At 34.0% G+C, this 27,779-nt stretch overlaps 1 protein-coding gene across 3 annotated transcripts in view; it reads right to left on the reverse strand.

The window, feature by feature from the left end:
• Window positions 1-20,050, reverse strand: part of LOC145246884 (putative aarF domain-containing protein kinase 5) — a 45,630-nt gene extending 25,580 nt beyond the window's left edge. Inside the window, exons 1-5 of one of the 3 annotated variants that reach the window (XM_080108747.1) lie at window positions 19,871-20,009; window positions 14,924-15,157; window positions 4,827-5,205; window positions 2,976-3,240; window positions 406-546 (exon numbers count right to left, since the gene is read on the reverse strand). In XM_080108747.1, the coding sequence (XP_079964873.1) occupies window positions 406-546; window positions 2,976-3,240; window positions 4,827-5,152 (732 nt within the window). In that variant the 5' untranslated portion in view covers window positions 5,153-5,205; window positions 14,924-15,157; window positions 19,871-20,009. Of the gene's footprint in view, window positions 1-405; window positions 547-2,975; window positions 3,241-4,826; window positions 5,206-10,370; window positions 10,509-14,923; window positions 15,158-19,870 lie in introns of those variants that run through there. The other 2 variants (XM_080108746.1, XM_080108748.1) reach the window with 2 other exon arrangements.
• Between the last annotated feature and the right edge of the window lie 7,729 nt (window positions 20,051-27,779).

Raw genomic sequence — 27,779 nt, forward strand, 5'->3', positions numbered from 1 at the left:
TTTGGTATTTTTGTTTTATCATGAGGATGGAGGTTATGGACTTGCATCGTTAAATTTTTACCAAACATGGTTGGATTGATAGAGAAAAGGTCAACAGGGGTCAACTTGCTACTTCAAGATGAACATCAGCTAGGTTGTAGAGACGTATTAAAATCGGATATGATACTACATAACACCTACTTTCTCTGTCTCCTTACAGATAATCTTATCACAATAAATGTCTGTCCCCTAAAATGCAAAAGTAATTTTGTCAACCATAATCGAGGGCAACCTGGAGGGTGCTTTTTCATTAGCTACTATACTGAGGTGTAGTGGAGGGCACTGCTCTTTTTGCAGGATTACTTCACTGCCCTCTAGTGGCACAAAACGATAACTAAAAGTAATAACTAAAATATTAATACATACCTTAACTGCGACTTCTTCACCCGAATGTGTCATGGCTCGGTGGACCTGAGCCAAACTGGCAGCTGCGATTGGTGTCTCATCGAATGACTTGAACATTTGATATGGACTGCACTTAAAATCTTCCAAAAACAACTGCTCAATCTGTAAAGGCAACACACAAATGAAAAGGAAAAAAAAAAAATTAAAATGGAAGGTGTAAATCTTTTTTTACTTATTGTTGGGAAATTGATTTGTGTAACTATTTGCTGACGTGAAAAAAAAAAAGCCATTACTGTCCAAGAAAAAAAATGGGTCAGAAATTTTGTATATTGCATCCAGGTGCATTCATCGTTGAAGATAAAAAAAAGATTGTTGGATTTTCTTGGCTGAAATTTGGTGGAAAAGTCAGACATCGACTGACTAGTTTATTGGTATTACAGCTCAAAATCAATGATCACTCATTAGGGGGAGGATGGGGCGATAATTGAGCAAATCAGTTCTTTCATTAGAATTCTTGAATACTGGTATCACAGAGGTAATTTTCCAGCTATTGTAATACAGCCGTTGATGCGTGTTAGCAGCAACTGCATGACACATATGCAAATGACCAAGCTGGTTTGCAATGTGACATTACAGCAAAGAAAGAGAAGAAAAAAAACAAAGAGAAAAAATGCACCACATGGCAAGGACGACAGAAAAAAAGTGTCTGTTTGCGTGAGATGGCTACGTGGTACCATGGGAAACTTGAGCACGTGTAAAGACGGCAAAGTTTTATTAATGTTGGGGCATGCACCCCTACTGCCTGGAATAATTAAATAATGAACTATTCCATGACGTCACTTTAATCTATGACGTCACTTCTGGGTAACGAGGACTGGTTGACAAAGTCAGTCAGAGACGGTCACGTGGAGAGTATGGTCATTACCAATTAGTCCAGCAGTTGAACAAAGATACTGCTCAACTTACCTTTTTTATGTATTTTCGTTAATACATATTTATTTAACTGTTACTGTATTCTCCCTCATCAATTATTCAAATACTAACATCACAACAGCTAAGTACATGAAGAAATAAGAAACTTTTAAAACAATATGCAATGCATGGTTGAAAATCACAGATAAGAAATGTTTTTTGTTAAAAATGAAAAAAAGGCTGAATCAAATATTTTTCCTTTTTTGTTCCTTTGCAACGTGTTGGGTCTGAGTATTAAAATGTAACACAGTTGAAGAAGATTAACAACTACATTACACTATCAGGGAAGCAAGATTTGGCAAAGCATTCGTTGTAGAGTTTGGAAAGAATGGGCTAGCTCAGCAGAGCATTTCTTTATTTTTTTGTATAGAATGGAGGAGATCAAATCCACACACCTGGCAGCTGTCAAGGTTTTTTATGATATGATATAAGAGGCAATTTTCAGATCATCAAAAATAGCTTCTATCTGCAAAGGAAAATTTGGGAGAGAATGGTTTGTGAGATCCAAGGTGGAGTTGGAGGCAAACCACCAGGCAAACAGTTTAACTTTCATGGTTGTTGGATACTTAAAATGGAAGGTGTATATTTTTATTTATTTACTGTTGGGAAATATAATTTGTGTATTACGTTTTTTTTCATGTATTTTAACCATTATTTACCTTAGAGAAAAAAGACAAATAGCAATACATCTGATATAGCGATACTGGATTCATATTAGCTGATTTTACGTTTTGTTTTTGTCCCATTATGTTATGGGTGCAAATATATTGTCTTTCATTCAGTTTTTTTTTCCCTGAAAATACTTATTCCAACTAAGAAAAAATGGTGCTTGTGTATAATAAGTGGATATCGAAAAAAAAAACATTTTAAGTAAAAACATGATTATGTAATTACGGGTCATGTTACAATTAGTAAAAATTCTAAACATTAAAAAAGAAAATGATTGAGCAGAAAAATTTTCGAAATGTTTATTTTTCATCATTGAATTCTTTTTTTATGTTCATGCTTTAATATCGAGAATTTTTAGATTGAATCTGTAAACATTCATATTTTCATATTAATATCTCTATGTTACTATTGTGAATATATATACACACACACCAGCAAAGACAGGTGTTAAGACTATTACCGATTACAATCTATCTATCTATATAAAAGCGAAAATGTGTGTATGTATGTATGTATGTGTGTTCGCTTTTTCTGTATGTCAACAAAAGGCTTTTTTTAACAACTTTTTAAAACTTTTTATATCACATACAAATCGTAATATCTCACAGTTAACAATGAAGCTTGCCTGTCTATTTAATTTGGTCGATTTTGGGAAGATAAATATTCAATATTTGTCGCTCGCCGCATGTGGGTTAGTCTTTTTCCTATAACATCTTCGGGGGGGAAAAAAAAGCATTCAGCAGTAAATGAATACTATCCCGCAGTCAAAACTTGACCTCATTTAAAACGGGCACCTGCCAAATCCAACTAATTAAATAAATTCAAACGTGTTTCCGTTAGCATCTCGCGGTGGGGCAATGGTTAACATCGCACATTTTTTTTTTTTTTTTTCACACTTTAATTTACAATTTAAAAAACAAACATTAGAATCCAACAGTTTTGAAACTCACCTCGTCTGAATGCCGATGTAAAGCTTGGTCTAGCAAACAACTGAGAATCCTGATGTACTCTGGTGGGAGGAGGTGATTGAGGGAGACCAGCCCTTGTCCGAGTTTGACGTAGAGGCCGCCATTCTTTAGGCAACCACCTTTTAGAATCTCAGCCCCTCGTAGATGACAGCTTATTATAGCTTTCTTATATTCAGGGCTTTCAGGGTCCAACCCCCACAGAGACCAGGTGTAATCGAAGGAAATGCGAGCACCCACTACAACAGATCTGAAATGGATTGTACATTGTTATTATAATGGAGCTTTGGTGTTTGCCTGTCAACATAATTACATCACAATTCTCAAAGTTATTGCATCAGATTTTCAACGATTATTTTAAATCTAAAATTTTTTTTTTTTTTTTTTTGAAAATTTTAGAAAATCAGATAATGTTATAAAATATTTTATTAAATAACAAGCAAGCTGCCCAGCATTGCCTGGTCATCAAATATGCTTAAATATAATATTAATTTATGTAGATTTTATATTTATTATTATTATAAAGCTAATTCTCTATCGCTTATCATATGTACCCATTATTTAATAGTGCCCCCCCTCTTCTGCATAGCCCAGTGGTAAAATACTCTTAAATATATTTTAATTCATGCAGATTTCGTATTCATTATTAAAAAGCCAGTACTCTATTGATTATTATATTGTACCCAATATATCATAGTGATTCCCAAGGTTAAAAAAAAATGACTTGAGTACCATCAGCTAGAATCGAAACCAAAACATATAGCCTCAAGCTTTATTCGATACCACCTGACCTAAATCTATATATATACAAAATCTTTGGCAAGAGATAAATGTATATTTGCGCATGCTTTTAAATAACAAATTTAGTCAATTTAAGCCTGCCAGGTTCCAATTTGACATCTTACCAGCTATTTTTACCAGATAAAGATCAAATCAAATTTGTTCCACAGGTCAAATTACCCATTTATCAAGTTTCAAGTCTGTAGATCAAAAATTGACAGTAGTTTGATAGAGAACGTTCCTCAAAACCAAAAATTGCACACCCTTAAAATTTCAGTATAGGACGGGAGATAATCTCCTGCTGATCTTTATTAGAGTAGCCTCCCCTTTTTCAACTAATTTTTTTCACACAAATGAAACCACAGCCATAAAACAGAGACTAACTCCAAGAATATGAAAATATCCACAGAGCCAGTAACTTTTCTCCTTTCTTTTCCAAACAACAACCAGCATGCTTGACGATGGTCAAAGGTGAAACTGACCGAAACGTTGCACAAATAACACAATGAGAAGAATAGTTCAACCAATACAAGTAATGTAAATATAGTTAATGTTTGGTGCGTTTTTTGGTCAGGATTGGTTGGTTGGTTGGTTGTTTTTGTTTTACGGCATATCAACCCTTTTCAGGTTATTTAATGCTGAATCCAAAGATTTTGAAGAAAAATTTTTTAATAGAATGTATTTGTTGTTTTCAAGTCGGTTTCTATTTAACCCATAGTTGGGACCCTAACAGGTACTACCACTCCGAGTCAGAGTGGACCTGGGAGGAATGGCAATTAAAGGGTGGCTCCACACTCCCCAAAGCCCACAAGCTGGGGCCTCACCACTGGATATAGTTTAAGGTCATATCCAGGACCTTTTGGTCAGGAAGCCAGTATCTTCAAACAGCCTGATTTGGCAGTACCAGATGCTTTAACTGATATTGCCAAAGTGGACTTCGGATCAATGGTATATAAGGAGCAACTCCACGTTCCCCACACCCCAAAATGGGGCCGCACCATTTGACATCATTTAAGTTCATGCACATGACCAGATAAATCAGAATAAAAAACTTACCTAAAAAATCGCGTCACAGCTCCAGCTGCGACCTTAACTTTTCTCTGCTCATGTTTTTCAAGAAGCAAATGATACGCAGAGGTACCAATAACACCCGTGCCAGCGAGCAAAATGGTAAGACGTCTAAGAAAAGATTTTTTGTGGGGAACAGCATCTTCATATTTGACTCGACCACTTGACAGCCTCATCAGTGTTGTTTGATAACCAGTCCATTTCCAAGGGAGTAGCAACGACCCTACTGGTCGAGGAGTTACCTGTGCACACCTGTGTTGTAGAGATGACTGGACCGCTCGGAAGATACACCTGCTTGATAATCTACACAACATAATTCAAAGACAAATCCAATACTGGCATACACAAACGATTTTGGGGGGCATATCTGAAAAGAAAAAAAGAAAAATTTTGCAAATACAAATTAAAATACAAGTTAATACTTACACAGAATAAGGACCGTGCTATCGTCAGAATTTTTCGCACATTTATATATATATAAAAGGCAAAATGTGTGTGTATGTATGTATGTATGTTCGCAAAAGGCTTTTTTCCGCTTGGTTCTTGCTCAGCTCGTTCATTCTTAAAACTTTTTATATCACATCTAAATGATAATATCTACAAGTTAACAAGGGGGTCGCCTGTCTATTTAATTTGCTCGACTTTGAAAAGCTAAATATTCCACATTTTCGGATCACCGCGTGTTGCTTTCACTTTTCAGTATAAAAACAGTGAAACTGGATTTGAACTAGATGTAAATGTCATCGTTAACTATAAACGATTTGAACTCATTAAAAACTGCGGAATAGCGTGATGTTTGACATTCACTTTTTAATCACTCTTACATTGCTACTGTCGCCGTAGCGCAGGTGTTCAGGCTCAGCCTATGGGCCTCAAGGCTCCAGGTTCGAGCCTGCCTGTCACCAAGCCCCCCCTCCCTATTTTTTTTCATTTTTAAAATCGCTGTTTTTTTTATCATTTTATCAAACAGGGTTAAGTTTCCTTTTTGTTCTTCTTTACCCCCCCTCTCACAAACACACACTCCTACAAACACCTGGGCAACGCCGGGTATCCCCGCTAGTTTTACATAAAATGCAGAAAATGTCAAAATGTTGAACCAATTAAAATGCAGCAGCCAACATCATTTAAAGAAAACATTTGCCATTATTAGTTTACTATTAAAAAAAATAAATATTTATCATGATTTGAATAAAATTCATTTAAAATTTTTTATTAAATTGGGACATTTTCCAGAATAGCAAACAAAACAAAAAAGTAGTCAAATATAAATATCTAACAAATCTTACCAAAGGCAAGATAAGTTACTTTTTTACCTACTTAGATAAGGTTTTTGTTTTAAATTAAATAAACGCTTTAAAATAAGTTGAAACACAAATAGTGTTAACTCTTAAATTAGAACAAGAATAAAAATGGCTGACACTGGATAGTCATCTGGAGGAGTCGTGATAATCACTCAAAGATTGAAAATTAAATAAAATACTGATAGCAACCCAGCCAATAAATATCTCTGTGGCATTTATTGGGTATTTAGTAATAACATAATATTTATTCATGAAACTTACGTTACAATGAGCGTTTTTTCCCTGATTTGAATTTTCATAAGAATTGTTCAATAATTGATTGTATTTTCTTCGTAACAACAAAAAGAATATTGTTTTCATTTTTCAATTAATTTTTCATTGAATCATCTTTGTAATAACATAAATAATATATTTTTCATTAAAAAAAAATTGGCCAGCGTTTGTGCAAAAAAAAAAAAAAAAAAAAACTTTTGTTCAGTACCTTTCTGGCGTTTTATGTAAAGTGTCTGTGAAAATTGTAATGAGAGCACAATGCAAAAACTAGTATCGACAAAGTTGTCTCCCTTTAACTAGATAAATTAAACCAGCTGATTTCACCATAATACATAGAATAAATACAATTAAATTTTTAAAAACAAAATTATAAATATATGCAATTAAATATAACATTTTTTAAAACATTATTTTTAAAAAATAACAATGAATTTGAAACAATATTTCCAAAAACAGAAATTAATTTTTGGTTTCAAATCCATTTCATTTTCTGTTTCCCCCCCCTCTTTTTCTTTCTTTGAAAATTGTAATGCTGGGTAAGCTACTAACATTCGTCTGCTTTTTATTAAAACCACCCGAGAACTCTTCTTAGTATCCTCACTGTTCCCTTAAGTGCAACTGTCTAGATTTCTCTTGCACTTGGTTCACCAGGTATATTAGTTAGGTAGGACTTCAGGTTTTCTGTTGAATAGCTCTCGTTTACAATAGGGACAATTGATCGGAATCAAGAATCAGAAAAATCGGAACTTTTTGGTGTATCAAACTCGGAAAAATATTTGCTTATATCTCGATACCAGAAACCAGTTTTTTTAATTGTCTTTTTTATATGATTTTGTTTAAAACAAAACCTTCCACTGCTAGCAGTAATAATAAAATAATAGTTATAGATTTTAAACTACTAGTAAAACAAAAATAATCTATGGATTATCCCCTACAAATGATTTTTACGTTTGAGAAAATATCTGCACATTTAATGCGTTTTTACTGTAATCGGGCAAAAATAATGACTTTATGGTTAAATATTTAGAGATTTATAGGGAATTGGAATTGGGAATTTAGTACAGAATCGGTAATTGTATCGGCACCAGGAAAAATATTGGAACAGTTCCATCACTACCTTGTACATTTGAATTAAAGTTAAACACATATCTGACGACGGTAAATGTTCCCGAAATATCATATCATCTACAGAACTTCCAATAGACTACAGTGACACACATAAGAATACAATATAAAAAGAGTATAAAAAATATATACTTCTAGATATTGTATTAATAAAAAAGTAAATCTACACATGCCATCATTCTATATCTTAATTTGATTCAGTTTGTGTCTATCCATTGCACCTCGGCATTGTAAATTAGTTTTATATAAAAATTTTACATTTTGTAAGTTTATTAGCTTGTCATCCGAATTCGGAATCACAGAAATAAAAAGACACAAGTGACTACAGCCGAAAATATTGACTCTTTTTATAGGGACTATTCATGTCGCCTAGCAACAGCAATTCTTCTTCATCTTATTGGGTTATCCATCAATTGATAGAGAAATATTCACATACTTGGAGGGGGAAAGTCTCCTCAACACCAAAACCAACAGAGTCTTGACCATTGTTGAGATGGCTTGTTCCCTGTGGACTGAAATATATCTCTGGTCCTGTGCAGTTCTAAGAGGTCCCCTCTCCCAGGCTTTATCTTCTCCCTTTGAGAAACGGTTAGTTCATTACTTATCACCTGGAGTGCCCCTACCGACAAATTCCAAGCACTTGTACCCCATTGACATAAATATCCCAATTGACTCGATAAGCAGCAAAATCCCACCCCTACATAGTAGAGATCCCCAGATGCCAGAAAGCCTTCTATTCAAATAGTTTTTTCCCTTGAACTGCTAGACTTTACAATCCCCTCCCACGTCCCTGCTTCCCTGACTATACCGACATGCAGAAGTTTAAGTGTTATGTGAACAGACATCTCGCTGTTCAACTCCCTACATAATATGCCTGTAAATTTGGTTCATATAGTAGCCCCTTTTGTCCAAGTGGCACTGTGCCTTGTTTGGGTGAAATAACAGTTAAAAAAAAAAAAAATAAGATAAAAAAAATAAATAAAAAATAAAAAAAATACAAACAGTGCTGCCCAGACATTTTTCACAGGCCAGAGTGCTCTTCATATAGGGTGTCGGCTTTAAAAATCCCACTTTCTGACCTTGTGTCACATCATCCCACTATGGGAAGGAGATAAATAACTTTGCAAAGTTTGTGAACTTGTACTAACTCATTCTTCATTTCAGCAGAAAGTTTTAACCTTGAAAGGCTAGTGTCCATTTCTAGAAGAGTCTTGATTATAATTTGAGACCTCCTAGATTGTCGCTTGACCTCTACGGGCCACAGAAGCACTTTTTTTTTTTTTTTTTTTTAAGAAGGTTCATCATGAAAAAAAATACATGCCTAGTCAACTCCAAAAGTAGGCGTTGAACAGTATCAAATATTTTTTGTTTTATGGGAATCGCCCCAGACAAAGCACGAGGCCACTTAATGTAAAGAGTAAAAAAAAATATTACTTCAATGTCAAAAACTAAACAATGATATGGATAGATTCCGACCCAGGAAATAGCAATTCTTCCCCCTTTGTCAGAAACATTGCTCACAGAATGTGAGAACTAAAATACAAAATAAGGAAAGTAAGTGTTATGAGGTTGCTGAAAGTAAACCCAAGATCCACTTTCCTGGGGATATTTGTGGAAAGCAATACAATATTTTCTTTGTTACATGATCTTGTCATTGGTATGTCGTAGACGATGTAGCGTGTTGATGCAGGATTTATTAGATTTCTTGTACCGAACAACATTTAGTGCTCGTAAGCCTGATACGTAAAGTCGAATCGATTCGATTGATGCTTTGAAAACTTGAATTTTTTCGACTCATTCTTGACAGATTTTGGGGAGAATTTATTGCATTCAGCATTGCAACAAGAATAAAAGACATAAATTATGCAGATGACCTTGTCTTCAAACGTAACTGATGCGGACAATAAACTTTATTCTCATTAAGGAAGCAGTCAGTGAGACTGTTCTCTTCATAAATGCTGGCAAACAGAATTTATCAGCTACAACCAAGAAGGAAAGAATTAAGCTGAAAATGGCAACAACATCAAGTCCGTGAATAAATTTGTATACCTCGGCATCAATATCCAGTCAACAGAAAAAGGCATCAAGATCTTACATATTTCAGTTCAACATATAGTATAATCACAGTGACACACCAGTTCCATTAGATCACCAAAGTTAAGCAATACTGAGCCTGGTCAGTAATAAAACGGGTGACCATTTGGGAATTCCAGATGCTGTAGGTGCTCTCTGCTAATCTCGACATCGTTTCCATTCGTCTGGGATTTCTTCTTACCACAGAACTCAAATAGCACCAATTTAGAAGAAGTGTGGTTAAAGATTGTGCAACCCTTGCCTCACAATTACACGTACAGCTACCCTTACAGGGGGTATCCATTGTCTTTCAGGACTGAACAGAGACGAAGAAGATTTTGGAAGCGGCATTAATCTTTTGTCAGATAGTGAGGGGGAGGGGGGGCCAGGAAACCTAAAAGCAGAAGTTGGAAATAACATGACTTCCACCAAAAAAAAGTGTTTCGCTCTCTCAGGCCCTGGACATGAATGAGAAGAAATATGACTGCCAGGGGGGGGGGCGAAGGTGCTGGGAGAGATGGACATCGATATAGCCAAAAGTCGGTCTGTCCAAATATATAAACAATACATTTCCTTCCAATTAATTTTTTTCTGAATCTTTCCTCCTCTCACGCACATTTACTTTCTGTCCTTTCTCTATCATAAACAAAACCAAACAGGTGTTCATATTGTTCACAATAAACAGCGAAATTAAATAGCAATGATGAAACCATGGTTAAAAAAAAAAATGCACGGGTGTAAAATGCTTATGTATACTTACTATCGCTTTGATAACGGATGAATAAAGGCCTTGGATTATAAGACAGCTCAAAATTTAGTTTCTCAACTTGAATCTTGGAATTCAATCATTTAATACAAGATAGTATCAAAGTTAGAAATCCTGATATCACAGCGTGCCAAAGTTAGAAATCCTGATATCACAGCGTGCCAAAGTTAGAAATCCTGATATCACAGCGTGCCAAAGTTAGAAATCCTGATATCACAGCGTGCCAAAGTTAGAAATCCTGATATCACAGCGTGCCAAAGTTAGAAATCCTGATATCACAGCGTGCCAAAGTTAGAAATCCTGATATCACAGCGTGCCAAAGTTAGAAATCCTGATATCACAGCGTGCCAAAGTTAGAAATCCTGATATCACAGCGTGCCAAAGTTAGAAATCCTGATATCACAGCGTGCCAAAGTTAGAAATCCTGATATCACATCGTGCCAAAGTTAGAAATCCTGATATCACATCGTGCCAAAGTTAGAAATCCTGATATCACATCGTGCCAAAGTTAGAAATCCTGATATCACATCGTGCCAAAGTTAGAAATCCTGATATCACATCGTGCCAAAGTTAGAAATCCTGATATCACATCGTGCCAAAGTTAGAAATCCTGATATCACATCGTGCCAAAGTTAGAAATCCTGATATCACATCGTGCCAAAGTTAGAAATCCTGATATCACATCGTGCCAAAGTTAGAAATCCTGATATCACATCGTGCCAAAGTTAGAAATCCTGATATCACATCGTACCAAAGTTAGAAATCCTTATATCACATCGTGCCAAAGTTAGAAATCCTGATATCACATCGTGCCAAAGTTAGAAATCCTGATATCACATCGTGCCAAAGTTAGAAATCCTTATATCACATCGTGCCAAAGTTAGAAATCCTGATATCACAGCGTGCCAAAGTTAGAAATCCTGATATCACATCGTGCCAAAGTTAGAAATCCTGATATCACATCGTGCCAAAGTTAGAAATCCTGATATCACATCGTGCCAAAGTTAGAAATCCTGATATCACATCGTGCCAAAGTTAGAAATCCTGATATCACATCGTGCCAAAGTTAGAAATCCTGATATCACATCGTGCCAAAGTTAGAAATCCTGATATCACATCGTACCAAAGTTAGAAATCCTTATATCACATCGTATCAAAGTTAGAAATCCTGACATCACATTGTATCAAAGTTAGAAATCCTGATATCACACTTATTAATCCTTATATTACTTTGTGAAATTACAAATCCTTATATCACATAGTGAACTCAAAAACTTTGATATCCCACTGTATCAAAATTATAAATCATATCACATTGTATCAAAGTAAAATAGCCCGATATCACATTGTATCAAAGTAAAATAGCCCGATATCACATCGTATCAAAGTTAGAAATCCTGATATCACATTTTATCAAAGTTAGATATCCTGATATCACATTTTATCAAAGTTAGATATCCTGATATCACATTTTATCAAAGTTAGATATCCTGATATCACATTTTATCAAAGTTAGATATCCTGATATCACATTTTATCAAAGTTAGATATCCTGATATCACATTTTATCAAAGTTAGATATCCTGATATCACATTTTATCAAAGTTAGATATCCTGATATCACATTTTATCAAAGTTAGATATCCTGATATCACATTTTATCAAAGTTAGATATCCTGATATCACATTTTATCAAAGTTGGAAATCCTGATATCACATTTTATCAAAGTTGGAAATCCTGATATCACATTGGGTCAAAGTTGGAAATCCTGATATCACATTGGGTCAAAGTTATAAATGCCGATATCACATTGGGTCAAAGTTATAAATGCCGATATCACATTGGGTAAAAGTTATAAATCCTGATATCACATTGGGTCAAAGTTATAAATCCTAATATCACCTTGGATCAAAGTTATAAATCCTAATATCACCTTGGATCAAAGTTATAAATACTGATATCACCTTGGATCAAAGTTATAAATACTGATATCACATTGGGTCAGAGTTATAAATTCTGATATCACATTGTATCGAAGTTAATTATGATAGCACAATGTATCCAATTTTTAATCCTGATATCACATTGTATCAAACATCTAAATCCTGATCTCACATTGTATGAAAGTTATATTCTGCTATCACATTATATTCATACTATAAATTTTTATGTCATATATTCTATTGCGAAAATTTCTAATTAAATTCTATACAATTTATTTAAAATTTCATGCAATCTCCAAGTTCTAAATACGTCTTTTTATCAAGTATTTCATTTTTCTTTGTTATTATAGCAAAATTCGAAAATTAAGTTTTCCTAAATTGGCCAAAGATTCTCAGTTCCCAGAAAATATGTACCTCCCATTTTGTACAATTAGAACTCTTTTTTTTTTTTTTTTTTTTTTTTTTACAACACTGAATTTTCGCTAATTATTTTAAAAATTTATTTTCATTAATAATCGTTTTTTTTTTTGTTTTTGTTTTTTGTAATTTATGGAGATTTTTGTTCGTGTCACATGACAATTCAGTAGATAGCGTTGTTTCATTTTAAATTCAATATTTCAATTTCCAAATTTCGTTAAAACGAAGAACCAAATATTTTATCTCTCTCGCTCTACTCCACACCTTATAATTTAATAAATTTCACACTGGAAAGAAAAAAAAAGACGCTCTAGAAGTCAACGCACAAAAAAAAAAAAAAATTACACCTGCTGCAAATGATTAACTTTAAGTCAATCTAAAACCACAAGAAAAAAAAAATAGCAAAGCACTTGTTATACTAATTAAACTTTAACTAATGAACATTTTGTTAAGTCAAACAGTCAGTCATTGGAAATAGTCTGACCTGAAAAAAGAGGAAGACTACGATGGAACCCGTTAATCAATGTGGAATGCAAGGTCTTCTGCTCGCAGTAAAGTAACCAAAACAAAAAAGTTTTAAACTTAAAATCTACAGTTTTTGGATTACTGTTCTCATCTTGAGTGTTATTAACACAACGTTTCAGCCGATGTAACCTCTGACCTTCTACTTTGTCATGGCTGACGGAATAAGAGTATGCCATTCATGTGAATTAAATAAACGCTTCTGTTCGAAATTCTGCACATATTTCGCAGAGAGATTCCCACAGTTTGACAAGATACATCTGAAGAAGGTCAAAGGTTGCATCGGTCGAAACGTTGTGAGAATGATAGTCAAGTCAAGTTTAAATTATTAATCCTCATCTCAAAAATTCAGAAATATATTATTGAAACTTACAGTTTATAAAATTTTACAAAAATGTATTTAATACAAAAGAATATGAATGAATAAATTTAATAAAAGTCTATTATAGTTGTGTGTGTGTATGTGTGTTCAGCTAAAAGTCAGAAACTACACAAGACACACTAACAAAGCTAATATATCCTTTTTCAGCATTGCCTCAAAAAAAAAAAAAAAAAAAAAAAAATATGGACATATCTATATATTTCTATAAGTCAGTTGGTCCATTCTATCTTTTCTTGGAAACTACTGAGCTGATCTAACTAAAATTTTGTATGAACCTTTGTCATGATAAGGTGCAGCAAACTAAGTATTATGTGTCCGTTTGATACACAATTAGGGATTAATAGGGATTAGTCACCATAATACTACATTTATGCTAAAAGTTTTCTCTAAAACTACAAGGTCGATCTGACTGAAATTTTGTATGGATCTTTGTTATGAAAGCCAAGTAAACTAAGTTTTATGGTGTTTGCTCGATGTATAGTTGGAGATCATTAAGGATTAATCACCACAACACCACATTTACTCTAGAAGTTTTCTTTGAAACTACTAGGCCGATCTGCCTGACATTTTGTACAGACCTTTGCAGCGAACTATGTATTATGATATCTATTTCATGCACAGTTAGGAATTCATAGGGATTAATAGGAATTAGTATTTAATGCAAAAAACGAGCACAAATCTAACCATATTCAACCATAAAAAGCACTTGTTCATAGTCAACAGGCTATAACTTTTGCCCATTTTTAACGGGCTAAAATATCTATTATATATATATATATATATATATATATATATATATATATATGATTTTCAGAATGTGAGAGATTGTATATAATAAATTCCACAGCCAAACAACGTCGCAGCCCTATTGTTTGCAGGGCGTTTGCTCAGTTGGTAGAGTGCTTGCCTTGCATACAAGAGGCTCGGGTTTCGAATCCTGAGTTCGGATGTGTCTAACTGATGAGCCCAAATGAGGGCGAAACTCGAGTCTTGGACTTCCGGTTCTTTGACTGTCGTGGCTCTTGTGGGCTGCGACGTTGTTTGGCTATGGAATTTATTATATATATATATATATATATATATATAATATTATTAAAATGGATGCTATATATTTTTTGATTATCAATTAGTACATTCGATTTCACAGAAACACTGGAAACTCAACCTGTAGGGTTAAAGATACCAAAAGTGACCTGTTTATCAGTTGATAAGTGGAAGACTGAAAAATGCATGCAATTCTAAATCAGACTTTAACAAGCACATGTATAATTTGAAAATAAACCTGTTGCTTTTCTCCACATTGTGGAAACCATGGTCGAACACAAATCCCGCAAAAATGAAACTTAGTTATCCAAGTAATTTGGGGAAATTTATAGCCTTTAATCTAATGTATAAAAAGGCAAAGGTTTGTTCGTGTGTTTGCGTGTTCATATGTCCGCTAAAAGCTTTCGTCAGCCGCATCGGACCGGGTCGAAACCTTTACCATCTGAAAGAGTGATCCCTCGGAGCATAATATCTGAAAATTAAAAAAAAGATTAATTCTGAGGTAGTCAACTGAACCATTTCTTGCAAGTGGGAAGGGGGGGGGTCACTTTTCGCAATACCATTTTTGCAAGTCATGCACACATAGCAAACTGAAAGCATGTTTAAAATGTTTATTTTGAAGGGTCATGACGGCAGAAGTCATTGTGGTCCAGTGAGCAAAAGTTTTTGCCAGTAACGTTTTTCCCTTCTTTCCCTCTTTTGCTTTTCAGGTTTGATCCCACCTAGCAGGCTAATTTTTTTTTTTTTTTTTTTTGCGGTCGCATGGGCACTCGCTGCTATTTTGATTCATCTATTTTTTTTTTAAGGGGGCTTCCAGCGTACGGGTTGCCGAAATATCTGGTGGGGCTTTGATTCTTTTCTGGGGGGTTGCTTAATATCCTTACTATTACAGCTGTGTCCAAACCGAACTTTATGTCCACCCAGGCAATGCCAGATATTCATGCTAGTCTGTTATATAAATCACAGTCGTGTGTATGTGTCCAGCTAAAATTCAGAAACTACACAAGATACACAACTGAAGTGATATATTATTTTTCGCAATGGCTTAGAAAAAATATGGATATAATTTTTTGGTAATATTTATTCTTTTGTGAGTCGACAGGAACAAAATGAGACAATTAGTCACAGAAATAGTCAACATTAAAAAGTCCATCTTAAGATTGTCAGAGAAGGAAAGCTTCCAGACAGTGTACAGTCCATCAAGTACATCTTTGTTGATTCAGATTTTTTTTTTTTGCTGATTGTATGTTAATGCCAAAGTATACAAATTACCATTTTCCAACCCAATTTTTTGTTTTCATTATAGCTGATAAATTATATTTTGTCAGCATTTCTAAGCAGCCGCTTCTTTGATCATATGTATTAGTTTGGTAGTTCCATCAATCATGTCTCACAACAAGGCAAGGTCATCTATAAAATCTATATCTATTATAAGAATGAGCTTCCTCACATCCTTTAAAAGATTGTTTGATAAGGTCAATTTGAAAATTTTAGGACACCAAATAATGTTATATTATTTTAATAATTATAAAATTCTGTGGACCGTCTGGGTGTCCTTTCTTGAATCTTATATATATATATATATATATATATATATATATATATATATATATATATATATATATATATATAAATCACATGTAAATCTAGATAAAATGTCTGCACGATTTCATCATAAATTCAGATTCAATATCATAACTAATACATAAGTGTTTAAATATAGTATTTATACAACAGCTAAATGCTTTGGTTTCAATTCTAGTTGATAGCACTAAAGTTATATTTCTTTTTAAAACTTATGAAATCACTACTATAAATTGGGTACAATATAATAATCAATAGAGAATTGGCTCTATAATAATAAATGTTGAATCTGCATAAATCAAAATATCATATTTAAGAATATGACTAAGCAACATATTTTAAACATATTTTATGACTGGGGAATGATGGGCGGCATGCTAATTATTTTTAAATGACTATTGAAGGAGGTGGGGGGGCTGATCTTGCCCGGTCGTAAAATATGTTTAAATATATTTTAATTCATGCAGATTTCGTATTTATTATTACAGAACCAATTCTCTACTGAATTTCAAAAGTAAAAAAAAAAAAAGAAAAACTAACTTGGGTGCCATCAGGTAGAATCCAAATCAAAATATTTAGGACTCCAGCCACGTTCCCCACTGTTTGCGCTAACAACAAACCGATAAGAAAAATTTTTAATTAAACCATTTTTGTTCTTTGTTTTTTTTTTACCCCAACTCCATAATTCTTTCCAATGAAATTATTGTTTATAGACATAGAGTGTGGTATAATTGTCTCCTTCACAAAATCTCGAGTTACAGTATAGCTGGAAATATCTTCTCAATTATTAAATCTGGCAGGTTCCTAAGAGTAGTGGTTGATGGGCAGAAATCAGAAACTCACAGCATTAATGCTGGAGTCCCTCAGGGTTCCACCTGGGCCCAACTATCTTCCTCATTTACATCAATGATCTTCCAAATCACATCCTAAGATCATTTGTAGACATTTATGCTGACGACACTATGGAAACACTTCAAAGGCCATAAATGACCAAGTTCTCTGATTCTCTCTCATCTGATCTTGAACACATGGTACAATGGGGAAAGAGGTAGCTGTTAATTTTAATGCATCTAAAATCAAGCTTCCAAATCACATCCTAAGATCATTTGTAGACATTTATGCTGACGACACTACCATCTACCGAAACACTTCAAAGGCTATAAATGACCAAGTTCTCTCTCATCTGATCTTGAGCACATGGTACAATCGGGAAAGAGGTAGCTGTTAATTTTAATGCATCTAAAATCAAGCTTCTATCTTTACATCATCAACACACTGATCCCCATCTGGTATCAATTGAAATGAGCGGCTCCCGTCTTGGAGAGGCTCCATGTTTTGACAAGCTTCTAGGTCTGATCTTTACTCCTGATCTGAAATAGAACACATACATCAAATCCGTTGCCAAGTTAGCTGGAAAAATGGTGGGATATCTCACTGCTGATGCAATTCTCTACCTGTATAAGTCCCGGGATGGAGTACTGTTACCACATCTGGACAGGAGCTGCTAGAAGTACCTTATTCTGCCTTGACAGAGTTCAACAGACTTTGTAGCCTAGTAGAAGATGCTCTTTCCTGCAATCTCTTTCCCACAGAAGAGACGTTGCGAGCGTGTCTCTGCTTTATTGTTATTTTTATGACAAGTGCTCGTCTGAGCTCCAATCTATTATCTCCCCCTCACCAAACTTTCACGAAAAATACTATATAAATTTTTATATTTTGTGAAAATAAATATTTTCAAAGTGTAGTATCTGTCATGTTCTCAGGGGAGAAATACTTGAGGCGATTTTCATGCTTGCCCTATCAAGATTCCCTCTTTTGGGGAGTTGGATATCCCTCAAAAAAGATCTTAAGTTTATCTTTGCCCTCATGGGGAAGTAAGAATACTTTTTAGCAGTCCCATTACAGACACTGCATGCATCATTTCCATCTTTTGTTTGTTGTGTTGCTACTTTGACTTAGGGTTAGAGCTGATGAACGGCATATGCTTTATTCTTTGGTTTTCATTAAATGATTTCAAGGAAGATTAATAGGAAGGTTTGCAGATGGCATTATAAGCACGGCAGATGAAGATAAGAAATTGTGGTCAATGTGGCACCTTTAAAAATTTGATTCTTAGAGGTATTCTGGTCTAGTGTGAACGAATATTACAGTTAAATTTGTTGCCGACAAGTAGTTTTTATGATATTAAAACCTTCATTATCCAATAAATTTTCTATTATTTTTACTGGTTGCCATTTTTAACATAGGAAGGAGGGGGGGGGTCTTGCTTGGAGCATGCATCAAATGTCTTATGTAACATATATAAGAAGAACAACATGGCGATCACTTTAAAGTATTAGAGAAAACATGGGAATATGAAGATGTTAATATCATAAAAATTAATTGCCGACAACAAATTTAACTGTGATATTCGTTCATACCGGAATACCTCCAAAAAATTCACTTTTTAAAGGCAAGTCTTCATTTGGGCCTCTATGCCACAATGACCGAAATTGTTAAATGGAATTAAAAAAAAATCTACTTTATTAATCTTAACACTAACTCTAAGTCTGGGTGACAATACAAAAAAAAAAAAAAAGACAGAAATTGTGCGCATTGGACCTAACATGCCGAGTCAATTTTGCCCATCTGATTTGTTTTATTCGAACATGCGAAATGAAAAAAATTCATACATTTAATGAAAAGGCAATTCGGAAGTTTAACTCATTGTTCTAAGGGAGGTAATTCGATTTGGTGAAAGTGCACTGGAGGGTGGAGGAGACTACCCGAAGACTTAGTAAATCTAAGATTAAAATGAACTTAACAACCAGTGAGTGCACATTGACCGTTTTCTGGTGGTTCAAGGAATTAAACTTCCGAATTGCAAAAAAAAAAAAAAAAAAAAGACAAAAAATTTTTTTTTAAACAATAATTTATAAAAAAAAAAAAAAAAAAAAAGAAAGAAAAATAAATCAGAAAAAAGTATTGTTTGTTTTGTTTTTTTCAGGAAGGCGATTATAATTTAGTCTGGTCGCTTTTCGGCTTTTCATCGAACCAATATCGTTGTGCCGTGGGGGGAACGATATATACAAGCAACAAGCACATAAAAAAGAAATGTTTTTACTTTTTTTAACTAACCAACAGAATAAAAAAAAATTGGTATTTGCCCCAGTGTAGTATAAACAACCCCAACCTTCCCATGTTAAGAACGGCTTTCGAGGTGGGACATGTTTATTCCGAAAGCCGTTCTTAACAGGGAGAGGGGGGTATACACTGTTGCAGATCGTAAAAAATACAAAAAAGATTTTTAGTGAATCTAAGATTAAAATGAACTTAATAAATAAAAATAAATACAATCGGTCGTAACAAACATTGGTTATCTTGAACTTTTCAGCTTTATGAAACATTATTTTAACGAAATTAGTTAATTTGTTTCCATTAATAATTTAATGACAAGATGTTGTTAAAAAATATTACATATTAATTAAAAATTAAGAAAAAAAAAATGATGCAAATTTTGTGTACAATCCTGACGATTTCGAAGAAATCAAGTTATAATTTATCGATTTGTTAATAGATTGAATGTCAAGGTTAATCGATAAAATTTGCTGTTGTGATTTACCTGGTCTCGGGTGTGAATTTTTGTTCGTGTGGCTTCTTCCTTTCGCGACAGCAAAACTGACTTTTTTTTAAATCATGAGAGAAAAGGAGGATTTTCTTTCATTTTGAGTCAAGGAGAAAAGCTATTTACTAAGGGCAGATAACTCCTTGGTTACAAAGGGCAGATAACTCGCACGACTTCTGGAATTTCCATATTTTTACTAGCTGGGTGAGCTACGGCCACCGAGAGTAAGAAGAAGGCCTGTTAACTGAAAAATGTCTGCAGGCAATGTAGGTAAGATTTGTCAAACCATCAGTACTATATGAGGGTTATTTGAAAAAGAGCAATAAAATATTTTTAAAAAGAAAAAGGAACTGAAACTGAACTTTATTCAATATAAAATATAAATATTATTTATCTATGTAAAATTAAGTAATTTTAAAGCAATATACAATTTAATATTGATAAAACTGAATTATGAATTTAAGGAACAAACAATTAAAGAAACATTAAACACAAATATTTTTTAGCCTTCCGAACAAGATCACAGTGTAGTATCTGTTTTTATGCTACACTTTACTTTTTCTGTCCTCGGTCGGTGGAGGAGAAATCTTTCATGACTGAGATTATTTTTGTTCCTACCCAGAGTGCCCTTTATTGGGAAGTTTGATTTTGCCCACAAGATTATATGTTGAAATATTTAAATAACTATTACTTTAAATACAGAAATTATATTTAAAGTTTTGGTTTTCTGTTCTTCTATGTCCATTTTTCCCCCATGTTTTTTATCAAAATGTGTAGCGTATTAGTTGTCTCATAGGCCATCATCAGTGATCACTCACTGGCAGTAACCTGTTGTGTTCCCTGGAGACCAAGTGACAACAAGTCTCCCCAGATTTCCAGTGTTCTCCACCTCTTGGCCATTTGTGTAGATGATTGCATGTTATCACAACAGCTGTTGTCACTGATTTCTCGTTGGCATCGGCCATTGGTGTTTCCTGGGGTTTGGGTGACAAAATGCCTTCCCAAGGTACCAGATTTTAACTGCACACTTCCAGTGGAGATTTGGTTAGTACTCTCCCACCTCAGTCTTTCCATCCTCCCTGACCTTTCACAACTAGTTGGTGTGGCACCAGTTGATATCATCTACACCAGTTTTTAATTATTATTACTATTATTATTATTATGATAATAATAAGGGTGCTTGTGCAGCGTACACACGTCTATTAAATATTTTTTTCAAGTTAAATTAAATTTTGGGTTTGAATTACTGTACACATAGATTCGAAAAAGTTGTCAAAAAACAAATATATACCAAATAAATGTTATCAAAGGCAAGATAAGTTACTCTTCTACCTATCTGGAAAAAGGTTTTTAGTGGGTTTACTCACTTTAAAATGTGTAATCGCTTCGAAAATCATACAATATTTATCAATATATTTTAAAAAGAAAAATGTCGGCATGCTCGCTATTGAACTTCGTAAGTTTGGGAAAATGAGTTTAAACAAACAAATTATACAAAATACTGTTAGAAATCTACCGAATATATGTCCGCCTATGTCACGGTAACATATATTGAGCGAGTTTCTAACAGTATTTTCTATAATTTTTTTTGTTAAACTCGATATTGCCTGGTCGTAAAATACACTTAAATATATTTTAATTCATGCAGATTTCATATTTATTATTACAGACCCAATTGTTTGTTGAATATTATATTGTACCTAATATATAGTACTGATTTCAAAAGTTAAAATAAACATTACCAGGTAGAATCGAAACCAAAACATTTAGCGCTCCGGGCGCGTTCCCTACCGTTTGAGCTATCAACAGATAGAAAATAGCGATTTAAAATTAAGCCACTTCAAGTTATGAATGAATTTGTACTTGTGCAAAAATAATAGAAATATATTGGCAATGCAAAATGTTCATGTCAACTTGCCAGTATATTTCTATTACTTTTGTGCATGTGCAAATTCATTCATAGCTTGAAGTGATTTAATTTAAAATCTTTCTTATCTATCTATTGATAACTTTAACATATTTTTACATGTGTAATTCATCCAAACAAAAATTTTACTCATTATAAATCATCCTCGATGTATGACCACTATTTCCTGTTAATTCCAGTGTTATGTGAAGAGTTTGTAGTGAACTACTACTATGATGCTGCTACGGTATGCTCCTCTTATTTCTCTCTTTCTCCCTACTTTTCTACTTTTCCCTTCCGTACTTCTCTCAATGTCACCAGAGGTTTCAGCCAATCGGAATAGAGGACTGTCTTGGAGGAAGATACAAAGATAAAATCTGTCTCAGACATGCGGAAATGATAGAAGCATCAACACGCGACGGATCAGTTTCCTAGGGTAAAGACTTTCATCAAAGAAATGTACCATCCTCTTTGTACCCCTATATCTTGGAAACCTTTATAAAACAGCACCAATCCTAAAGTCTCGTTGCACTTAATTATAACCCGATGTTTTCTATTCCCCAACCGTTCTTTTTCAGCACTCTTGTTCTCTCTCTAATTTCAACCAAAATGGTGACCCTTTTTCAAACGTTGTTAAAATCTATGGTAACCGCCATAAGTTTATCGGTTAAATATTTTCACATAGACACACACACACGCATATATACATCTATTGTTTTACTTATATATATTTATTAACTAAAGATTCCCCCATTTATCAAGGCTAAAAGTCACTCGAGGATAGGGACTAATGAAATGGTCAGATTGTCAGAATCCAAGTGAATCGTCGTCATTGTTGTTGTTGTTGTCGTCGTCGTCGTCATCATCATCATCATCATCATCAGTTTTAATGTTTGTTTTGATACAACACCAAACAGGAATATTTCTCAAAGTTCTCTTGATAATTTTATATGTGCAAAATCAAAGGACCAAGAAAAGGAAGCAGAAATAAAACTTACTTTGATTATAGCTTGGCATTCTTCGACACGTTCAATTGACCATATTGGCGAGACTGTGAAAAAATATGGTGAAAAGAGTGTTCTAGAGAATATAAACAATAATTAAAAATGTGATTTCGGCTGCACTAAAAGAAGGGCAAAAAAATGATTTGAATGACAAAAAATATGTTTTACTTGTGGATGATGTAGCAACTCAGAAACATCTATGTATTCTCGTTAAATTTTACTGTAATAAGAACGAAAAAATCCAAACAGCTTTTCTGTCTTTGTACCAGTAACTGAAACTACTGCACATATTTTGTTTAACAAAATAGTTGAAGAAATAACTGATTTTGGCCAGACTCATAAAAACTGTACAGGATTTGCTAGTGATAGCGCAGCTTCTATGGTTAGCAGTAAAAATTCAGTGTGGTCACGAATTAAGACTGAATCACCAGGTTGTATTTATGGTATTATTACCATACATTAACATGGGTACTAATTAGAGGTCACCATTTCAGTAGGCTCCCACTTCGGGGCGCCTCCGATAACAGGGAGAACTGGAGCGCTGAAATAGAAAGAAATACTGTTAAAAGAAGACATTGTCTTCTTATAAAACTGAGGACGTGTAACGCGACTTTGTTATGAATTCATGAGGTTTTATGTATCCAATATATATGTGTGTTTTCCCGAAACTCGGGTTACAAAGAAAGAGAGTGCATTTTGTAAAGTCTGTATTAATGTTCAATGCTCCTCTTGGCTACCTAACGGGAGCTGAGGAGTGAGGCGTGTGTTCTGTCTCTAGTCGCCGTGGAAGTAAGGACGTTTCCTTCACTCGAATGTCCTACGTAAACCGTTCTCGCTTTTCATTGGCTGGAACCTCTGATGACGTATAAGAAGAAAGGAAGGAAAAGAGAAAAGAGTAGGGAGAAAGAGAGAACTAAGGTGAGAATACAGCCTAGTCTCGTAGTAGTAGCAGCTCGCTACACAACTTCTATGGTTAGCAGTAAAAATTCAGTGTGGTCACGAATTAAGACTGAATCACCAGGTTGTATTCAGATCAGATTTTAGTGTAATAAGAACGAAAAAATCCAAACAGCTTTTCTGTCTTTGTATCAGTAACTGAAACTACTGCACATATTTTGTTTAACAAAATAGTTGAAGAAATAACTGATTTTGGCCAGACTCATAAAAACTGTACAGGATTTGCTAGTGATAGCGCAGCTTCTATGGTTAGCAGTAAAAATTCACAAATTAAGACTGAATCACCAGGTTGTATTCAGATCAGTGGTGTAGCAGGGGGGGGGGCGTGCCAGAGGGCGGCATTTGAAGAGGTTAAAAATAAATGAAAGCTAACAAAAACTCTGAAATTTTATGCCGAAAAGATTGTAAACCATCAGGGCTTTTATAGATATCGGAATCAGAAAGATGTGTCCCTGTTTTTTAAACGCCACACGTCAGGGGCGGCATTTTGAAAATAGAAAAAAATAAAAATCGGAAATTTTTTTCAAAAAGGTTGTAAAAAATCGGAACTTTTGGAGGGATCGGAATCAGAAAAATGTGTCAGGGGGCGGCATTTTGAGAAGTTGAAAATAGAAATTAGAAAAAATAAATAAAAGTTAACAAAAAATTTGAAATTTGAATTTTTTAAAGAATTGGAACTTTTAGACGTATTGGAATCGGAAAAGTGTGTCCCCATTTTACGAGCGGCACATACCTAGGAGCGGTATTTTGTGAAGATAAAAATAGAAAATTGAAAAAAATAAATAAATTTGAAATTTGAATTTTTTAAAGAATTGGAACTTTTAGACGTATTGGAATCGGAAAAGTGTGTCCCCATTTTACGAGCGGCACATAACTAGGAGCGGTATTTTGTGAAGATAAAAATAGAAAATTGAAAAAAATAAATAAAAATAAATAAAAATAGATAAAAAATTTGAAATTTTATACTGAAAATGTAAAAAAAAATCAGAACTTTTGGAGGTATCGGAATCGGAAAAACGTGTCCCTATTTTACGAGCGGCACATGTCAGGGACGGCATTTTGAGAGGGTAAAAATAGAAAATAGGAAAAATAAATAAAAGTTAACAAAAAATCTGAAATTTTATACCGAAACGAATCTCCGAAATCAACCCAAAAGCTCTATTTGTGCCATGTACTAACAATTCATTTAATCTGGCTTGTGTACATGCCTCTTCTGTAGCGGTTCACTCTGTTACATTTTTTGGCATACTGGACCAGTTATTCTCGTTCTTTTCTGCATCTACACATCGCTGGGACGTCTTGATTCAGTTGACCAGTCTAAGTATCAAGCAGACTGTGGAAACTAGATGGAGTAGTCGAGCAGATGATGTAAATGTTGTGGTAAAAAAATTATTGGAAGTCGTCATGGCCCTGGAACAGCTCACAGAAGAAGAAGAAAATGCAACCACAAGATCAAATGCATCTTTAATTCTCAACTCGGTACTATTGTTATATAGTTATTATTATTATTATTAGACTATACCACTTGTGCGCGTATGTTACGTGAGTTCTTATTAGTAATGATATGACTCTTAGTGAGAGTTCTTGTCTTATTACATATGATGTTGTATGTTAGAGAGAGAGAGATGTTGTTGTAATGACATTTTATAACACAGACATATAATAACAATACAATTTACCTTTTTGTAGAAATCACAAACACAAAGATGAGCTTTATCCAAAACACATGATGAATTTATTTAATACGACCGGTCGGGATTTCCTCATTAAGAACTCAAAGTTTCACATCTTAGTTTCTGAAGTGACGTTTCGCTTCAGACGTCCGCCTGTCTCTGTCTCCCCTGACTGTCTCTCCTGACTGTTCCTCTGACTGTCTCTGACTCTCTCCACGACCAACTAACTCCCACCTCCTATATTGAGAAATCCATGCATCCCGGCCACATGAGCAAAATTCACGTGTTTCAACATGCGCGACTTTGCACGTTTTCGACATTGATTTCCCAATAACCTATTTTTCTTGTGTTGTTTCCACAAAGGAATTTAACCTACATATCTAATTTATTTAACTCATATTTTATTATCCACATTCTTTTAACAATTGAATAGTTTATTTATTATTTATTTCATCCGAATTAACAATTTACTGGACATTCCATTTAAACCTATTGTTCTTTAAAACTTATGTCCAGGGTTCGATTTATGCTTTCTCTTATTTTCATTTTAACTAATCTCTCTATTTTTATACTTACATGAACAGGGGACAGCCCTTATCATGTAACAATCAAACGGAAATGGAATCATGTTGTCTTTTCTAGGGCGACAATTTTATCGTTCTACTCTGTATATTTGTAATAAATGTAAGGTTTTTAGACGGTTCAGAATAATCTTCCTACCACTTTAAACCAACACGTTATAGATGAAAGTCTCGAAAAGAAACGGAGAAAGAAAAATTCGACTCAACATTTTTCTATTTTAACATGTAACACTATCATTTCCGTTTCTTTTATTTCCGAGCCTTTGGAAAACTATTCTCCCAGAAATCAATGATGCCCAGAGGTACCTTCAAGAAAAGGGGCTGGATCTGCAACAAAGTTCTGTCAGGCTGACGGCATTGAGAGATTGCCTTCTTCAGAATACAGAAAAGATGGTGGACACTGCAATAGACGAGTAAAAAAACTCTGCTCTGAAATGGGGATAAGCATGGAGCATCGTATCCACAAAAAGAAACGAATGGTGAACGATTGACTGATGCAGCACTGGGGTTTGAGTTGAGACAGGAAATGCTATCTGTCATAGATAGATTGACTGAAGAAAGATCAGATTTCAACGAGTTCACAATCTTGCAAGTAAATACGCTTTTCTTACACCGTCACATCTGCTTGATGATAATTATGATTGTCAGCTTGGTGAAGTTGATGAAGAGATAGAAAAAGATAAATTCTTTGCCGAAATGAAGAGATTACAGTATTTTGTGAATGCTTCAGGAAAAGACAAAATCAATGGACCTCTTCAACTTTTGAACTTTGTACAGAGACACCACCTTGGGTATTCCGTCCCTAATATTGTGATCTTGCTGCGCATTTTCCTTACTCAAGCTATTAGCATTGCCAGCTGTCAGCACTCTTTCTCGAAACTGAAGCTTATAAAAACTACCTTCGATCAAAAATGAGCCAGACAAGGCTTACAGACTTGACAATCCTTTCCATAGAGAGGGAATTTGTCAATAGAGTGAATTTTAATAGAGTTATTGATAACTTTGCCGGAAAAAAAAACGCGAAAATTATGTTTGTAAATTTTCAACCGACCTGATGCCTTGCAATAGTTCTCCCACAAAAAATAAATTTATAGCTATATTTTCAGTTCATAAATACATTTATTCAAAAAAGATTTAAAACTATTTTTTAAAGGGTTGAAACATTATTAACAACAACAAATTTCTTTAATTTCATGCTTAGACCGAGTGATTACACACACAGATTTCAAAAAGCACGGATACACGACATTTTTTTTCTCTTCTGGAAGTTCGATCTCTTAATAATAACATAATGGAGAAAAAGAAAAGGAAACTACATCGGACTATCCTCTCCCCATGTTTTTTGTGAAAATTCGTAAATAACAACAATAAAAAACTAAATGAAAATGATTTTATCATTTCTTAACCTTTTCATGTTTTCAAATGTTCTTGTTTAAATTTATAAATTTAAATTTCAAATATTGTCATTTAAATTTATAAAAAGAATGTTTTCTAAAATGTGTGACTTTACATTTCTTAAATTTCGTGTTTAAACCGAGTGATTACACACAAGGATTTCAAAAAGTGCCGATACAAGACTTTATTTTTAGAGGCTCGACCTCTTAATAATAACATTATGAAGAAAAAGAAAAGAAAACTACATCGGACTATCCTCTCTTTGATACAGCCATGTTTTTTGGAGAAAATTCGGGCTTTAACAACAACACAAATGTAAATAAAAATGATTTCATCATTTCATAACATTTTCAGGCGTCCAAATGTTCTTATTAAAATTTATTATTATAT

This window comes from Euprymna scolopes, chromosome 24 (genome assembly GCF_053919585.1).
Source record: "Euprymna scolopes isolate OS-2025 chromosome 24, ASM5391958v1, whole genome shotgun sequence".
In the NCBI taxonomy this organism is placed as follows: domain Eukaryota; kingdom Metazoa; phylum Mollusca; class Cephalopoda; order Sepiida; family Sepiolidae; genus Euprymna; species Euprymna scolopes.